Genomic DNA, 19,573 nt, shown 5'->3' with positions numbered 1-19,573 from the left:
CCAGCCAAGCAGCCCCATGCTCAGGAGAATTCCCCCATGCAGGCCTGTCATTCCATGAGACTCCCACTGTCCTGATCATCCACCTGCTTTACTCCATAGGGCCTCGCTCCTGCATGTTCACTAACACACACAGGAAAAACAACCTGAACACCACAGAGGAGCAACAGTCCCCTGGATAGCTTTGCTGATTTTTTTGGAGAAAGCCTCGAGAGGTACTGCTGCAGATCTACAAAGGTAGGGCAAGCTGACAACTTCTTCTCTGCTTCTCCCAACATGAGGACTACTGGGTATCAAAAGCAACTCTGCACCAGCAGGTTCAGTGCAAACAAAAAAAATGCTGTTTTCTGCAGGTTGTCATTGACCCACAGACACAGTCATGGGGGGCTGGGGGAACAGCACACCAGCTGGGTTCAACAAGAGTCAGAGAAGCCACCACAAGAGACTGCTGGCTGCCAAACAAGACCATTTGGATGCAAACCCTTGTCTTGTGAAGCTTCTGAAATCCAGGAACTGGGAGTTTGTGCCAGAGAAAGGACAGCTCTGAGTATGTCCTTTTAAAAAACCTCATTAAATATATGCTGTAGCTGCTGCTAGAAGGAAGTCTTGTGTCTAGATGGGGCTTTGGGTTGGCACAGCATGGCCACGCTCATCTCTGTTGAAGCAAAACCCTTTCCCCATAGAAACATGGTGGATTTAAGTGCCTCCCTCCTGAAGAGCAGTTTGCTTTGTCTGCCTCTGCACTCTGCCTCCCTCCTGCCACCCCAGAAAGCTGATCCTGCCTGCTGCAGACGCAGCCAACCTGCCTTCACTAACTGTCCCACCGCTGGTACACTGCAAATCAACACCCCGAAGCCTCAGCCCTGGGGAGCCAGACACACTCAGGGTGAGCACAGCTTTCCCCTGTGGCTGCTCCATCCCCATCCCTCACCGTGGTCAGCCCCGAGCTGCACTCCAGCCTTTGCAGTCACCCAGTAACAGGACCAGCAAAACTCGCCACAGAAAAGGAGCTGCCCCTCCTCCCTACAGCATGGAAGGGATGGAGGAATTCAAATGGCCAAGGAAAGATGGACAACAGCCTGTAATGCAGCAAAATGGCTTTTCTGGGCAGACGGTTCCCCACCCTGGAGAACATCCCCTTGGGACTGGCTGCAGGGGCAGAACTGCAGTGTCCATTGCTTTGTTAGGAGGAGAAAGGAGCACTTCTGGTGAGTGAGTTCAGCCTTGCAACAAATAAGGTGGGGGTTTTTTGTCCTCTCATAAATACCTTAAGAGACCTGTTTCTATTACCCAGACCTTGAGACACAGCTCCAACACCCAACTCCTGGTGCGTGGAGAAGTAGACCAGCACCTGCAATTTCTAAGCATCTCCACTGCTTTAAGGAGCAGAAAACCTACTTTTTAACCAAGACCAATAAAAATCCTGGTTAGAGGGTGTCTTTCAGCACTAGATCACAGAGATAAAAAGGCCTCTATAAGGGTTATCAGGCCATATCCATTTCTGAAGGGGAAGAGCCCTCAAACCACGTGCCAGCATAAGTTCTCAAGGAAAAGGTTCAACCACTGTTTCCCTGACATGCTACAGCCTGTTTATGGAAGAGCTTCCTAGAGAAGCCACGACTTTGGGAATCCCATTGGGTGTTCCTTGACTCACCTGTAGCCTAAAGAGTCCATGGGGACAGGGGCCATGCCCAAGTTTTCACTGTAGTTTCGTGACTTTGTTGCATAGTTATGTGAATCTACATTCCAAGCAAAGCTGTTCTGCACTCGCTGTGTGGCCTCAGCCTCAATCTGCTCTTTTGGTTTCATCATGCTGTGGTGATGGATGTGGTGGTAGACATGTTTATGGTGGTATAAGTTAGCTGCATCCAGTTTCATTCCTGATTTTGTTGTGTGCTTGCCATGCCCTGGAGGAATTGTTCCTAGTGTCCCTGGCAGCTTTCCTAAGTGGCCACTTTCTGGGGACCGTGGCTTAGGAGAGTGACGGCCGGGTCCTGGAGATTGGCAGCCTGGAGTTTTCATCACACGCTGCACGTGCTCATCCAGGATGCTTTCGGGGTTTTCTTCGTGGGCATCTCTCATCTGCATCCCAGCACAGCCCATCTCAGCATAACGAGGAGCAAAGTGATGGAAGGCTTGGGCAGAAGGCATCTTGTGGCTCATGACCGATGGACCAGAAGAGATATCTGCATCCTCACCTTCTTCTTCCTGCAGGAAACACAGGAACAATCAGAGAATGACAGTGGAGTGGTGGAAGGGGTCCCTAGTCCCATCTTCTGCTTGCAGCAGGACTGCTGCTAACCCTTAGGTCAGGCCTGGTTCAGTCCAGTCAGATCTTTAAGATGATGGAGATCCACCACCCCTCTAGAGACCTGTCTCAGACTGATGGGAAATTCCTAATGCTCAAGCCAAGCCTGTGCAGTCTGGGTGCCATCGAGCAGAGCAGTTCAGGTCTCTGTATCTGCTTTTTGAGCCACCATTAGCACACACCACCCAAGGAGCTCTGCCAAGCAGCCCACACATCACAACCAGGCTTACAAACACAGCTGACAAGCCTAATGACTCAACTAGAGCAGGCAGAGCCTTACTCCAAGTACCTTGAAGGTGGTTCTGCAACAACCAGCAGCAGAAACATAACTTACCACAGTGTACCTTCAGCTTCCTACGTGCCTTTGGTAAGGCGCTGCTTCAAAGCCCATCAGATAAAGCCCAGAGCTACAGGATGTGCAGCAAATCAGTTCTGAGTCAGGTGAGACCAGGGAGGTTTTCTCACCCAAATGACTATTTCACAAGGTAAAGCCAAGAGAAGGCTTGTAACACAAGGGAGCAAGTGAAGGTCGACAGCTGCATCAATGGTTTTGGAAATCAAACATTGATTTCTCCCGGGCATGCTAAGGCTGGAGTGAAACACTTCGTGCAGATAAAGAAAGGGATTGGAACTAACTGCTTGTTCTTGCAGTTCACACTGGTCTAGGACATGCTGTTAGTGACTCTTAAGTCCTTGCCAGGAAGAATTAAACTCCTCCATGCTGACAGCCACAGTTTTGATGCTGACGAACTACTTTACGCTCCAACATAAACTCAGATATTTATGAAGTTTCTTTATTGGAAGTCAGGATTCCTATTTGTTTTAATTACATAAGCAGGATTCCAGTGAGTCCTTTAATACCACTCTTTTCCTCCTTTGGCACAGTAAAGAAATCAGTTGCAGCACAGGGTATCTCTGCCCTGCCAGATACATGCATCTACTGGAAAACACTGCCTTCCATTGGCTTTGCCTGTCAGATGCCATCATCCATCACTTGCTAACCAGCTTCAAAGTTTCAGCTGCCAACCACACAGCAAGAAAGCAAATAACAGACTTCCTCCCAGTGTCACACCTTGGGGCTCAGGCCTGAAGCACGGACAATGCCAGGCTTTCAAAGTGCCACAGGCGTGGGTGCTGTAACCCTAGGGGTGTGACATGATGCTGATGTCTGGAGGGGACACAGCACTTTCTAACATATCACTTTGAAGAGCTTCAGAGGCACCCTTCATCTACAGCCACACGCCACAGCTCACCAGCCACCAGCCCTGGGCACTGAGCTCAGGGATAAGGAACAGTGAGGGATATGCTGACTACGTCCCTGCCACTGAGGAGACCATTTATTAGCATTTTGTGATACCCAGTGATACCCTCAGCACTTGGGATGCTTTTGGAGCTGGTATCTCACAGGTTTAAACACCAGCTGATGTGCAGGGCAGGATCTGACCCTGGCACAGATCCCTGAGGAATGGCAGCATGTCCTTCCTGCTCAGCCCAGAGCTCTGGCAGTGCTGTCACACCTAAGCAAAGTGGCATGAGAGTGAGAACCCAGGCTGGTCCACCCAAATGGGTGCCTGGGATTTGGGAAATCCTCCGGCTGCCTAGAACCCCATTTTGCAGGTAATGTGGACTTTTGCTTCAAGACCGAGATCAGGATAGGCTAAGGGGAGAAAAGGCTCTCTCAGTTCATGTTGGCTCAGCTCATCTGTGTCACTGAGCAGATCTGGACCCCAAGCAGGACCACAGGCAGGAGCAGTTGCTGCTGGGGTGGGTCCACGGGGACCTGCCTTACCACCCCCAGTACTGGCCTGAGCCTCACATCAGGTAGGAACACCCTAACAGTGAGACAACAGCAGGGAATGAAGGATTTGGGGTGCTTATCCCAAGCTGTTGTCTCCCCTTGAGCAGGGCAAAGGTTTGAGTCAAGGTTGCAGGAACCAACTCTGCTGAATCTTTTCACTGTGCTCAGTCTGCAGTGAAAAAAACAACATACGTGGTGTGGGCTCTGGAGCCGTGTTTTGGGACCTCGCTGTGGTGAGCTGGGCAAGGCCTGGAAATGAGCCTGGTGGAGATTTGGGCATAGCTTGGCAGTGAGCTGGGCAAGGCCTGGAAAGGAGCTGGGGAAAGTTTGGCAGGGAGCCGGGCACAGCCAGGCAGTGATGCTGGCACAGCCTGGCAGTGCTCTGGGCGGGCAGGTGACACTCTGGGCGGGCAGGGAGCCCCGGTGCCATCACCACTAGATGGTGCTTTGTTGACATAATACTGTCAGAAAGCTCTTCCACCGGCTCCCACAGGCAGCAGCAGCCAGAGATGCAGCTCCAACTTTGCTGACTGCTGAGCTATTTTTACTCTCCAGCAAGGCTGGGGGTGCCCTTCCCTTTGAATTAGGAGCTGAGAGCTGCACTGATGAGCCACAGGCAGGCGATACCTTGCTGCAAACCTCATTCTCTGCCTTCCTCCAGTCCCACCCATCAGGCTGCTGCTGGTTGGGAAGGGAGAACAGCTCTGCTAAGCACGAGTGCCTCTTCGATCGTCATGCAAATGATTTTCCTCTCTAGTCAGGCAATGTTTCACATTCAAACAGTGAGAATCTCAGTGGTGGCTTTGCTTCTCCCTGGCTTATTTTCCATTTGCTCAGTTCAGACAGAGTGATCTGTATGATCCAATACTGATCTCTGTGACCTGATACTGCAGATTCCATGGGTGGACACGAGGCTGAAGTGTCTCAAAAACTAATAAGGGAACATGCACATCCTCTAATCCTCTGCCACGTTTCTCAGAATAATTAATGAACTCAGCAATTGCTTTTTGGTAAAGCGGAAACCTGACAGTCTTTTCAGTAAAAGGCATTTGGCTTCAAATCAGATGCCACCTCTCGATGTTACTGCATGATGTGGCTTTGAAAGGGAACCTGCAGGCTGCTCGGTATGGGGGAGAAAAATTCTTTTCCCCTAGCTTTTGCAAAGTATTTCCAGCTTCTCTGTTAGGCTGGTAACTGCCCAGTGTGACTAACACTCCTGATTTTCCCTGTGCAGCTGTGCAGGGAGCCATGCAGACCTGGGAAGAGGTTACCCTGCAGTCCCGGTGTTCAGGTCACAGAAAAAGCCCTGTGATCTATCAGGATTCCAGTTCTCCCTCTTGCTGATACCAGCAGCTCCTGCACCTTAAGTGCTGACCTAAAAAAGCTACAATTGCTTACTCTGACATTTTCCTGAATGGCTAATGCCAGATGCCAGCCAGTCAACGAAATACATTCTGGAGACAGCAAAGAGGTTTAATATACAGCATTAGTGGGAGTCCTGGGCTTAAAAATAGATTAAGTCACACAAAAAAGTGTTTAAACAGACTTAAATATATTCTCTGGCACATAGGTATTTGCTGATTTTATGGTATTGCTACTGGCAGCTTCTTCAAGGAGGCAGAGGGCTGGGATAATGTAATTTGGTCCAGGTGGGGGCTGCAATGGAGCCATAGCAAGAGGAGGAAGAAGAGTGTTCTAGGACTGTGTTAGCAGAAGATGCTGCTGATTACACTGTCTTTGCCTAGAAAGCAATAGTCACCAAACAGGAAAACAGTGCAATTCCAGAAGAACAGGAATCTAATCCCAAAATAGCACCTGGCTGGCCTTTTCTGGCTGGATGCAGAGGTGTAGGGAGTTTGCTGGAAAACACCTGGAGCTGGAGGGGACCTTGCAGATCTTTCTGCCTTCCTCAGTTCTCTGCATTTGAAATGCAGACGCAGTTTAAAGCCAACACTAAAACCTACAGTTTTTTCCTGTTTAGGGAGCTACTAGATGAGCATTTTAAAATACTCCATTGGGGCTGAAGGTTCTTTCCTGGGGCCCCAGAAGCTCAACTTCCCTGAAAGCACAGAGCCAGCAGAGCCAGGCACCAACACCTCTGCTTTAAGGGAGGGCTGCAGGTTACAGAGCCCAGAGCCTTCACCTGAGGGCCACAGCAGCTAATAGTGCAGATCCCCAAAACTTTGGCACACAGGCCTGTAGCTACACTGAACTAGTGATGTTCAGTAACACCGGTGTCCTCTGGGATCTCTCCTCTATCCCTACCACAAGATGTGCAGGTACCCATGAGATGCAGCGTCTCAGAAGAAAAGCTATGGTGTGAATACTGCTGAACAGGGGTCTCACACAGGTAATAGCAGATGGACAGGATCTCACTCTCTCCCTCTTGGAGCTTGTTGTGGAGCTAAAGGCCTTGCACATCTCCCACGGTTCATCTAACAAATCCTCAGGCTCTGAGGGGCCCCAGCAGTACCATGGCTCACAGCACTCAGTGCCAATGGCTAGGTATCCCAGTGGAGTCAGTGTGTTCATCTGCCCAGGAGAGGGTTTTTCAATGCCACACCTGACCACTTCCAAAATTTCTAGGGTGTGCTAGGCACTGATGGGCAGAACCCTTTTGGTTGTGGTAGAAATGGCCTGATGGCAGACACAAACACCCCCAAGCACAACATCACCTGTCATCTGGTTACCATTTATGGGGGAAATAGGGATCACACAAAACCTCCTACGGGAAGGTGAACCCCTCTTACACAGTCCCTAGGGATTGCTCACAAAATCAGGAGAGCCAGGGTGCCAAAGAAGGTGATGCAGAGCATCCACAGCCCCTGAGTGATGGCAGAAGTGGGCACTGCCGTGCCATGGCTGGTATCTTCCACAGGGAGGGAGCACAGGAGCTCACAGAGCCCTGCATGGATGGGGGAACAGCATCGTGGAAGCTCTGGGGGTTCCAGGAGCCTCCAGGAGCCCTGTGCCAGTGATGACCACGGCAGCAGAGCATGGAACTGGCCACCCCAGTTGCTTCCACAGCAGCTGGAAGCTCCCTGTGGTACAGGGTAAGCTGAGTCCCAGGCTGGCAGAGGAGGTAAGAATGTCACTGACCGCTCGAACGCGTTTAAGGCGCTCCTCTAACTTCTCCTCTGCTTCACGTTCCTTCTGTACTTCCTCCAAACGGTTGATCAGCTCTGCAGCAAACTTCTCTGGTTCCACGTGGATATCCTTTGGCATTCGGTAGGTACGCTGCAGGGAGAACACAGCACGGCTTAGCAAAGGATGCATTAAAATCCCACGTTTCTTTGGGAGCCTTTGATAACTGGAAATGCCAGTCGTTCCGGTGGGAGCTGGGGGAGGACAGGCAGGCAGGCACTCAGGTGCAGCCCAAGACCTGGGGGCTGGAAGCTGAGCCACCACCTCCACAAGTTCCTCAGCTGGCACCAGCTCCACAGACCACCCCACCTAAGGGAAAGGTTTCAAAAAGCTCTTTCGGCACCAAATTCCACTCAGGGATGGAAGTGTGTGCTTTTCTCCCAATGGACACACGGTCAACAGGCATATCCTGGTCTCAAAGGGTGGCAAAATGATGTACAGACCTTTCAACCCTCCAACCCCCTGTTTATAGCAGTTATGCTTTCAGTTTGGTAGAAGGGAGGACTCTGGTGCACACTTACTCAGCTTATCCCAGGAGGATCGGTGTATGCCAGTCAATCTCTGCAAATCTAGCCCACAGCCACAAAGGTCCCAATTCCCACAAAGCATCCTCTCTTGGTGGAAGATCCTACAGGATTGCATCTCAGCTCTTCAGAGCCGTCAAAGATTCCCTGCTTGCTTTATCAATACAGCACTCTTACAAGCACAGAGGTGCCATTTTTCTGCCTGCTCTGGGTGAATAAATGAATATTTATGGCAGTTCAAGGACATTCTTGATTCCTTATGCTGTTACTTCGTCCCTAAATTCCTGGGTTCTAGGATAAGAAGTTTGTGTAGTGAAGTATGAAGCTATCAGCTGCTGTATTTTCCCCCTCATTTTTATCCTTTCTGTATTATTTTTTTAAATAGTAGAAAAAGTAAAATGACACAGCAGAGATAAAAATTTAATTTGGAGGAAAAATAGTTGGAAAATTCAACAGCATAAAACTCTGCATTCCAATATTTCAATACTAACATGAGAGAAATATACACTCTATAGGACCAGAGATAAAATTAAATGTGAAGACGTGAGATAATTCATAGCAAAAGAACAAATGCAGCAGCAGAAGCAGACATCGAGCTTGAAAACTTTAAAGGAGGATGAGAGACCACCCGAATTTATCCCAGGCCAGACAGAAGATCAAAGCAGAACACTAAAATGCTGCTTTGCCTCAAAACCTGACAAAAGCATGCAAATCACATTGGCTTTTCTGTCTCTGCCAGCCAGAAGGCAGGGGAGAAAACCAGAGGCACTAAGAACCCACTGATGGCACTGAGAAGCTGAAGACTCTTTCATGACACCCCAGCTGGGTTGCAGAGGTCCCAGTTAAAGCACTGCTTGTTTTGTTTGCCAAGAGGGATGGGTCTTCCTGAGCCTGCCAGCAAATCTCAATCCCAGTGACCCATCTGAGCTGGGAACAGCCCCAACCAACCATTCCCGTCATCCTTGCAGCCAATGGAGAGGGCACAACATGTGTGAGGTGATGTCACCACCCTGGGATGACAATGTCTTTAGTGCCAACAGGACCTCCAGCCCTGCAAACCAGTGGCCTGTATCACAAGAAAAAAAACTGCAGAAAAAGATTTTCATTAACAAAAATGATGTTCAGTCTTGAAATACTGGCAGAGCGGCCGAAGTGGCATGTTTCACCTTTGTGTAGTCCAGAAATGGGCTCCAGATGTGCTCCAGGACAGGGGAAGATGTGGCAGAGCTGGTTCCTGCTCTGTTACTCCCTGAGGAGCTTCTCAGGATGTCTCCCTGTTCCCCTGCATAGCCCAGGGGAGCACTTCTGGCTAAGGGATCCTGCTTCCTTCAGAAACCCCAACCCCGTGACCATCACCATCCTTCCTTGTGAGACCACACCAGCAATTCCCAAGGACGGAATTCTCTCACTTGCCTGACAAGTCCCAACCTGCTGGGTGACGTGTTCCCTCCCTCCTGCCACCTCAGGATGCCAACTCTCCCTGCGGTTGTTTATAGATGGCAGCACCAAGCCCTGCTCCGTTAGACACTTAATGAGCCTCATAAGAGGCAGCTGGGAGCTCAGCACTTACGGTCTTGGGTCTCCTCGGTGCAGCTACCACAGAAAAGCACAACTGGGAAAGAATTACCCTTTGTTTTCCTAGCCTTTGATGCAAGGCAGCATCCCAAACCAAAGTCTCTCCTGAGCCTGTGGCAGCAGTGGGTGCAAGGGCTGAAGTTTGCTAACTTGAGTGTCCAAGTCCTGTCACAATGAGGTGGTTCCTTGCAGGCCCAGCAATGGTAAGGATCTGAAGATATTTGGAATCATTGCTGTATCCAGGGAACTCAAAATAAGATGATTCTGGGTCTTTTACAACTAATACCTCAGCACGTTTATCCATGACCTCTCAAAGTCTGGAGGTGACTGAATCTCGACTACAGAAACTACAATAATCGAACCCAAGAATCTTTAGGATGAACTTGTTTCCCTCTCTCTTTGAAAAACTGTTGCATCTGCAAAACCCACTGCCCTGTCCTTGGAGCTTCCCACTCAGCACAATAGCTTGCAGAGGGCCTCAGCAGCCTGTTTGAGGGTGCGAGATGCAGTTCCCTCCGCAAGGGTCTCCCTGAGCATCTGAGATCAGTGCAACTGAAATAAACCCCACTTCACCCCATGGATACCAGCTGCACATGCCCTATGCTGTGCTGGTGGGTACCTGTAAGGGTAACTCAGAGAGCTGGTGAGCAGGATGATGCTCTGAACATCACCATGGCTCTGACTTTATTCCTAGCTCAAAGGATGAGCTACACAGACTTCCCCAAAACTAATAGTATTGCAGAATAATGAATGCAAATTCCCTGTGCTGAAACAATACAGATAACTGCTGAGGGCTCTCTCTGTCTCCCTAGACAGCAAACATGGATTGCACTGACCTGGTTCAAAAGGCTTAAGACAACAAAGTGTTTGAAGCCTTTATCAAATGATGGGCCTGACTTCAGAAGGAAGATGAGGGAAATACGCTCCATCAAAGACCAGCCAGGCTGAGCCTGTGCCCAGAGCAGGATCCTTCAGGGCTTCAGGATTTTGAACCAGCCCCCAGCTTCCCATGGGCATACAGAGTCCTGCCAAGGGAGCTGTAAATAAGCTGCTTATTGTTCTGAAATCAGAAGAGCTTTTGATCCAAGTAAAAGGTGCAGCACTCTCCAAGAGCTGGCTGGTTTTTGAGGATCCAGCCCTTCAATCTGGACCACAATGAGGTCTCTGGACATTCTACATCAACAATTCAGAAAGGAAGCGCTTCATTTTAAAGACCTGTTTATCTACAGCTGTTTTATCGAATGTTTTATTTAATGGCACTAGTTAGATAGGTCTGTCCAGAACCAAACCACGCTGAGTTGGAGAGGCTGCAGAGGACAACAGATGGGAGACTGAATGCCAGGTGGATTGGGAAAAACAGAAATTGCTTGAACTGGTCTAGATGGAGCAATCTTTCATTGTGACAGCTCTGAAGAAGGATTTATTGGGGTACCTATACTAGAACATTGTCCTTGACACATGAAGTGTCTGAAGCTCTGGTACCTTTGTGAAGAAGCAGCCTGCTAAAACATACACAAGCTCTCCAGCTGTTCTACTAGGCAGCTGCTCTAACGTTTTCCCCTTCTTTTCTTGGAGCTGATGGAGCAGGAATTCCATGGATTTTGCTCCATGAGGCAGATACAGCTCTTGGGTTTTGACGGATTTCACCTTCCCTGAGAAACAGAGGCATAAGGACCAAGCTACACATCAGAACACACTGGCATCCGAAATGTGAAAAGGCTGAAAGGGAAGAATCTCACTGCAGTTTGCAGGTTCCCCTTGGGAAGCATCAGCCTCAACTGCTCTGAGATGAAACAGGAAGTTTTTCAACATTATACTGGGTAGAGGTTCCCTAACCAGCTCCAGGGATCTGTGGTTTGGGCTGAACTGTTTCTGACAGATGTGACTGGGCCAAAGAATTCTGTGCTGATAAATCTCCCTCTTCTACAAGAGATTTGACGCCTCCATGATGCCTGAGGGGCTGTTGTTAGATCACAAGTCAGTCTTGGAAATGAAAGGAAGATGACAGGCTAGAGAAGCCAAGAGAGAAGAACTTCTGAACATCCATGTTTCTTAGATTAATGCATTCCTCTGTGACATAAATTTTTAACAGATAAATGGTATTTCCATACCAGAAACACTTGTGGCAGAGCTCACGGATAGCTGGATTTCAGCATCCACTTCAGCAGCATTCAGGGATTAGCAAGGAGTCCCGCTGTGGCAAGGCATTTGAGGAAAATGGCAGAAAACAGCTGATGGGAATTCCGAGCAGGTTCCCAACTCACAGGAGCAGAAAGCTCATTTAGCTGCAGTTATCCAGGCAGCACGAGGCCAGGCTCCCCCTGTGCACTCCTCACTTGTACAGCACAGCACAGCAGTCACTCGAAACCTTCTGTTCTACCCAGGAACACCACGAAAGCCACCCTGCAGCATCCTTGATTGTGGGGCAGGAAAGGAGAGCTCCTGCCCAATGTTCAGGCCACAGCAAGAACATCATAAAATGGCTTCTTTATGCAGTTAAACAAACCAACCAAGCACCAGGTCTAATGCTTGAGGTTGGATTTTTCTGAATTTGCTGTGGAAAAAGAGGATCTCCCATCCTCTCCTGGGAATGGATGAATGCCAGAGCCAGGTACAGCCCGGGATGCTCTGGGCTTTCTCCCTTGCTTTGGGAACTTGCTTGCTCTTTCCTTCCTTAGCGCTCCAAGACTCTGCTCAAATCCAAGAGAGAGATGGAAAACCACATGAAAGCAACACTCACTCTCTGTGTAATGTGTTCCTGCCAGAGGCACAAACCAGAGGTCTCACTGCTTGCTGGAGATCCTCCCCCACTGCATTCCTGGGCAGAGCGCCACTTCACAGAACACAACTTTTCCAAACTTAAGAGCACTGGTGACTGGGGAAGTGTGGAAGATGTGAGCTGCTAAGTGTGGAAGATATAGATCAGGGCCATCCACACAATGTGTCCTGCTGCTGAGCAGGGCGTCCCACATAGCCAGCACACGCTGTCACTACTTGGAGGCAGCACAGCTGCTGGGACCAGCGGGCAGCCTCCTCCGAACATATAATCACTGCAGTTTATAGCTTCTGGACCTAACTACAAGTGCTGCTATTAAAAGCAATATAAGTCCTTTCAGAATTTTGCATAATAGCCCCATAACTCACTTGTCAGGGAATGGGAAGGTCTGTAAAGGACTTCTGAAATGACTTTCGGAAGTAGGAGGTTCCCTATTATCAGTAGGAAAACATGCTGTGCATTCTGCAGGCGCTATCAGCATGGACTCTGGCTATGTCAGAGATAGGAGTCCATAAAGACCTTCACTCAAAGGTTGTGATTTCATCACTGCCACACGTTTGGAAGCAGCTAACCCCAGGTCCAGCCTGACTTAGCCACGGGCTGCGGGATAGCCCAAGCACTGGCTTCAGAAGGCAACGTTTCAAGAAACATTTGCATGGCTCCTTGCTAATTTGAGCTGTTTAATTCAAAGAGTGTGCAGTTAGAGCTGAATTTTAAAGAGTAACTTTATAACATTTCACACTGGTGTTGTCAAAACACATTGTCTAATTACCTTCTCCTTTCTTGGCTGATTGATAAGCAAGGGCAGAGCAGTGCCTCTCTGAAGTCGATGCCAATTCTGTGTCAGTAATTGGCTGGCAGGAGGTGCCAGAGTGTCTGAACTAAACTTTTATTCCCTGGAGAAAGACTAGAACTAACTCAACTTCTCAGTCCTCCACTCCCATACAAATATGTGTCAAGATGCCTTTTTCCTTGGGACTTAAAATTACAGTGCAGAACCTAATGGGAACAGTGGATGTTTCACAAAAAAATCCTTGTGAAGCATCTGTGTGTAGTTTAGGAGGAATATGTAATTCTAAAAGACTGTGTAGGTAAGTAGGATAATATAAAAATTTATAAGCAGCAGGTGGGCAATTTAAACCTTGTTTTTTACCCCATTTTTAAAACTGGTTTCCAAAAAGGTCGATAAAATTTAATGCTAAGTAAAACTAATTAGCCTGCAAGGAACTGCTGCTGGAATGACACTTATTCAGTTCAACAAAAGAAATGTTTGGCAGATGGAAGTTCGTTAAAGTAGAGCTCACTATACATATTTAATGCTCCATACTCTGAGTTTATAACCTGCAGTTCATTGAGGCATTGCTAGTGCACACCATCCAACAGAAAGCCACTATTATTTTTATCCAAAAGGTAAAGCTACTGACAAGCTTTGAAGTTGGAGAATATTCAGTCAGTAGTTCACACTGTTGGGGAACAGCAACAACAATAACAACAAAAAATAAAGGCCAAGCTTTCAAACTTCAACTCTAACAAAGCCATGCTTACAGTAAAAATGGCATCAAGTGAAATAAAAAGGCACCCAGCCAGCCTTTTCAACAGCAACCACACTGTGAAAGCAACTGTGTGAAAAGAGAGGTGACTGAGCAAGGATGGCTATGAGCGTCCGCAGCCAGGGCTTTTATTGTCAACCCAGTGATCAAAGCACAGGAGACCCTCTTAAATCTAAGGAAAATAATCTAATTTAAAAGGCAAAACAAAGAGTGTGGTTTTGGTGTGGGTTTTTTACTTTTAAATCAGATTAAAACAAGGGTGTATTTCTGCTGGTATTGTGCTGCTTTGAGCAGGCAGGATGGGAACAGCTGCGTCAAGTTTGAAGGCACTTCTGGAAAAAGCAGATGGAAGCTTTTTCTTCTCCTATTTGATTTGTGCTGGCGTCCAGCTGTCCAAAGGAGAAAGAAGCACCTTTATTCCCTACTAGATATTAAATGTCACCTGTAACTTCTCACAAAAAGAAAACAATAATAAGCAGAGCTGCAGATGGTGATGCAGAGCCCTAGCAGTTGTGCTCATCTTCCAAAGGCTGTTTGATCACCTGGAGCAACCAAGGAGACAGTGCCAGATAAATGAAATACTCCTGCACCATTTTTTTTCTCCTGCCTCGTGTCCCCGGGTGAGCTTTGCTGAGTCCTTGAGAACAGGTTACAGCTCTTCTGGCTGCTCAGTGCAGAAATACTGCTGGGGACCATTGCACTTCTCCCCAGCTGACCTTGGCTGAGAGCTACATCAGCCTCCATGTCCAACAGCCTCCTACACCTTCCACAAACACCTCCAGCTCACCTGAGGGCATGGAACTGCTTGCAGATAAATGCCAGCCAGTGCTTCCATTCTCATCCAGGAGAAACAATCAGCTACTGACTGAATGGTTAAGAAAAATCCTGTGCTTTGGGCAGCCCTGGATGGTGAGTTTGGCAGAAGGCTCCAAGCCTTTTCTTAGCACAATGTATGTCATCTTAAAGCATCCCCAAGTGAATACAGCACTAAGGGGGATTAAACTCGAGCACAAGCAGAGCAACTGTCTGCTAGAGATCTCACATATTTTGCATATTTACCCCTGGGAAGGAGATAGTGCTACTTACAGGAATGTGAGGTAGTGGCACGCGTCCATTTGCTTTGGCACTTTCTTGCATCTCTCTGCGATGCTGCTTTCGGAGTCTGTACGGTGGGATCCCATCTCTGTCGGAATAAAACAACAACATGCCCTGCTTTAGTGCCTTTCTCTGACACATTATGTTCATTTAAGTCTTGCTGACACAGCATGGCCAGTAAGAAACCCCTTCATGTTTGCATGCCCAGAGTAAGAGGGACCCATGTGGGGAACGATGCTCACGCAGGTCCCTGAATCAAAGAAAGCTCTGGCATGGGGGGCCAGGAGGACTTACACAGCATCCACTGGGAGCAGAGTGAGGTAGGGCTCCTGCGACTGCTGCCCAAGGCAGAGGGCAGGGAGAAGGACTTGGACTGCATCCTGGTACCTTTTATAGTTGGTTGCTTTCTATAAAGAGCCTGTAATGTACACATTAAACCACAGGGCAGGCTAAGAGAGGGGGGAGAAGGAGGAGTGGGAGCTCAGTGAGCATCTGCTCCAAGGGGAACTTGGTCAGGGAACAAGGTATATATTTTTAAGAGAGCAAGACAGCTGCTCAAATGGCTTATCAAAGCAAGGGGGTATAAACCCCACTGCTCCCAAGGCGATCTCTAGCTCAATCTGAAATTATGGGCTTGATACTGGGGTCACTGGAGGGAAGAACCAGCCCCTTCCCCAGGGGAGGCTGGACAAGGTTAGGAAGGGATGTCACAGGCAGTCACAACCAAGGGAACCAGCACTGCTTGGCTTTGTGCCTGTGCTGAAAGAGGTGGTGACAGAGGTCTCTGCAAAGGAAAGAGACAGTGGTGGCCACAATCCTTGGTTCTGACAGACCAGGAGTTGGATCCACGGCTCTGCCATGAGCCTGGGTACACAGGAGTCAGTGGGTCAGAGGCACCAGTCTCTGCTAAGCACCCCAAATGGCAAAGCATCACTGCCTAAGTGTGACTCCAGGCAAAGAAAGGAAATGCATTTTTGTTCTCAGCATTGCCACCACCCTACTCACACCCAAGGGACCAGGAGAAGGTGGGTGAGTGGAGCCCAGTTATGAAAGGACGCAGACCCATCTCCTGTTTACCTTGGGTTCTTTGGGGAAAATCAACGAATGCAAAACCAAATGCCAGCCTGGAGCTTGGCAATTTGGAGCTTTTTCATTTCACACATTTCCCTGATTCAGTAGAGGTAACTGCTTGGGAGGGCCATGCAATACCACAGAGGTGGGTAGAAATGAATGGAGGGATTTAGTTTGTCCCAACTACCACATAACTTCCAGGCACATCTTCTACCAACCCCGCACCCCTCAGCTGTGAAAAAGAGCCAGTCCTGACACATCTCACAACATGAGATGTTTGCACAGGCCAAATGTCCTTAGCACCTATCCCTCTCCCCAGATGCTTCTCCAGAACATAAACCAAACTGTTTCATCCACAGATTTTTAAAGTCAAGGTGCCATTTGGCAAGAGAAACACAGTTTATTGTGGTGTTTTGCCTGCAAACCTCCCGAGTCTCAAGCACCAGCCTGTGTGAGGATGGCCACCATCAGCTTTCATTCCCGTTCCCATCATGCTGGCTGCCCTGCTGGCTCCCTGGAAATGCAGGTGCGGGCAGAATCGCCACCAACCTACATCAGAAGAACCTCATTTCATGCAGTAACCCAGGCATTCAAAATGAAATACCATTAAAATAAAATAAAACAAAACCCATGATTAATGACAAGTGCTTTTTACCAGGAAGACAAACGAGGGAACGGAAAATGAGCCAGGCTAATTACAGCTCTGGTAAGTGGCTGCAGGTAATGTAGGAGGAGGAAGAGTGTGTTGGGAGCATCATCTCTGCTGTGCCTGCAGTGACACGGCTTGGGAGCAGGACAACTTCCCCACATGTTGCTGTACAGGGAACATGACAGTGTTCATTAGGTGGCTTAATTTTCTTTAATGATGAGAGTCACAACGGTTAAAGAGTTTCACCACATTGTGATGCAGCCTTTTCTAGACTGGATGGCAACAAAACAACTGGAAGTTTTCAGAAGGAAAAATAAAAAACCTGAGGGATTATTTTAGCTGTCGCTGGTCGGCATCAATAGTCAACATTTCAGCTTAACCAGTGCACAAAACCCGGGCGCCAGAACACAACTCGCACACTAAAGCCACACGGCCATTTGCAGGGAAAGCGGCATTATGTTAGAAAGTGCAATTTTTCTTTCTTTCTCTCTCTCTCTCTCTTTTTTTTAATTCTCCCCAGCAGCAGTCCCAGCGGAAAGAGCGACTTTTGTTCCCAGCACAGTAGCGAAAGGCTGATAATGGCCTCTAATCTATCCGGCTTCAAACACATGTTCAGCCCCGCTGTGCTGCCTTTGATGTCATTTTAACTAGATTCCCCAATGCCACCTCTGAACTTGGAACATTCCTTCGTTCAATGTACTGTGCCAACTCAACCAGAGGAAGCAAATTCAAAGATAAGCACTTTAATTTTATCCCAACAAAACCTTATTCAATAGATGGGGGGAAAGCAAGGAAAACTAATACCGTACTTTTGTTTTCCTTTTGTCAGGTAGCTTGCTTTGAGATATTTTCAATAGATAGAGAAATAATATATATATATATATATATGAAAAAAAATATTAAACCTTTTTTACAGCACATCTACTTTTAGAATAAAACTTTCCCAAACTGTTTTTCCTTGTTTCATCACGTGATTTTCTTTAGCACCAGAAAGCTCAGAGATGAAATGCAACAAGGGAAAAAGAGTATTTCTATTGTTTATTTAATGATAATGCAATGAGTTTACTGTTGGGGAAGTGTGGAGGCTTCCTCTCCTCTCCAAACTGACCTGCAAGAGCCTCTGGTGAGCAGTGGGTTGCCTGTGGCTCTGCAGCTGGATCTGATCAGAGGTGTCTTTGCTCCTCTGCAGACAGGCTTCAAACCCAACCATTATGCCTAACACATTGGAAATCATCATTTGGGATCTTTTAAATTAAAAAGCTGCTAAACTGGTTTAAATTTAGGAAAACTTGGGGTAATTCTGGATCCCTAGCCTTAGGAAAGACAGAAAACAAATCCACAGCCAAACTGGTATTTTCTACCAATTACTCTTATCAAAGCACCTCTGTCACAAGAGACTTTTTTCACATAAAGAAGCATGACGTGAAAATCACCAAGCATTTTGGTTAAAGGCCAGTCATCCAAGGAACAGCATTTAATCTGCACGACTTTTTGAAGGAATAACCACTGTCCTAAATCCCTTTGTTCTGAGGATTGGCCATCCCTACTCTGGAGCAGGTTTGACTGGAATTGGGGAAGGAGCATCTCTCTACCCATCCCTTCAGGCACCACACCGAGGGCTTCCCAAGTGCCTGGGGGAAAGCAAAGCTGTCTCCCAACTAAGATAAGCCAGGACACATGATAAGGCCCAGAGGAAGGAGTATTGTTCAGCTGGAGCACAACACTGGGCTAAAGAGGAGACATTACCTCTTGTTTACCATGTAAGCTCTTGAAGAAATCAAGATAGATATGGACCTAATGTGTTTCTGCATCTGAATTGGAACATCACATGGAGATTTAATGGTTTCAGCTGCTGCCTTCTGCCTTCCTACCTACAGTTGCCTTAACTCGCCTCAAGCACCTCAGTTGTGACAACCCCTCCCACCCACAGACTCGCCTCCTCCACTTGGGAAGATGCTATCCCCAAGAAGGGTTATCTGAGACAGCAAGAGCAGTTTAGGACTGCTGGAAATGCTGCTGCAAGTCTGGGGCAGGCTCTGAGCAGTCCACGGGGCAGGCAGAGCCCCAAATCCCTGACCTACCACTGACCCTCCACCGAACATCAGCGGTGAGTGACTTGGTCCCACCTGCGGCCGCAGCATTGCCGGGCCAACACTCGCCGGAGCCTCTCACTGTGTCCTCCCCAGACCTTGCCTCCACACAAACCAGCTAAAACAACACAGCTGCCCTGCTGATTATAAAAACAGGTTTCAGCAGAGAGGACCAGAGCTGTTTTGCCTACAAGGGCAGAGGAATTCCTATGACACAGGAAGACTGAAAAATAATCAGCAGAGCACAGGCACTTAAGAGCAATGTTTTTTAAGCCACTCAAAAAGCAAACTACTCCAACAACAGGGACTGATAACATTATAAAAATTCAACCCATTACAATAATATTTACCAGTGCCTGGAAAGACATCCTGTTGAAAGCTGGCCTTTTAGGTAAGTGTGCTTGTAACAGCACAGTTTTACAATCTGTTTGGTGAGCTGGCTGCTCCCAAAAAATCGCCCCAGCTCAGGAGCTCAGACAGGCAGAGCATCACTCAGGTCTTTGCTAGAGGCTTCGCATGCAGCCACTTCCAAACCCCATGTTGCTGGGATCAATCCAACATCAAAGCTTGGAAGGGAGCTGGTGCAGCAGAGCACCGCAAACACTCGGTGCCTGCCTTCTCCACTGGCCTGCACTGAAGAGCATGCCTTGCTCTCCTGGTTTGTTAGCATTCCTCAATTAGCCAGTGTTTGCATCCCAATTGTCCAGATACATTTTCCCCTCATGGAGGGTATGATGGAGGTTTGTGCCTTGGATTGCACCTCGTTCACGTGCTGCCTTGGAGCAGAAGCCAGATTTCTTCATTATTGAGGGTGACTGCTGTGTGTAAACAGCACACAGAGGGAAGAACCTCGCTCATCAGCAAACGAGGCTTTTATTGCCATTTTCCTCAGAGGAGGCCTAAATTCAAAGCACTGAGACATGTAAGTCTTGTCAAGCAGCAGGAGTCCCTTCTTTAACTTCATCTGGTTGTTCTTCATTTTTGCTGCCTTGAGCA

At 48.1% G+C, this 19,573-nt stretch overlaps 1 protein-coding gene across 1 annotated transcript in view; it reads right to left on the bottom strand.

Annotated features, from left to right (window-relative positions):
• AXIN1 (axin 1) overlaps nucleotides 1-19,573 on the bottom strand; it is a 64,674-nt gene that overhangs the window by 4,484 nt on the left and 40,617 nt on the right. Inside the window, exons 3-5 of the mRNA XM_017741261.1 lie at nucleotides 14,759-14,855; nucleotides 7,203-7,340; nucleotides 1,652-2,205 (exon numbers count right to left, since the gene is read on the bottom strand). Coding sequence (XP_017596750.1) covers nucleotides 1,652-2,205; nucleotides 7,203-7,340; nucleotides 14,759-14,855 — 789 coding nt within the window. The remainder of the gene's footprint in view (nucleotides 1-1,651; nucleotides 2,206-7,202; nucleotides 7,341-14,758; nucleotides 14,856-19,573) is intronic.

This window comes from Corvus brachyrhynchos, unplaced genomic scaffold (assembly GCF_000691975.1).
Source record: "Corvus brachyrhynchos isolate BGI_N302 unplaced genomic scaffold, ASM69197v1 scaffold58, whole genome shotgun sequence".
Taxonomy (NCBI): Eukaryota; Metazoa; Chordata; class Aves; order Passeriformes; family Corvidae; genus Corvus; species Corvus brachyrhynchos.
The sequence above is the reverse complement of the archived record's forward strand: the minus strand, read 5'-3'. Positions and strand labels throughout refer to the sequence as shown.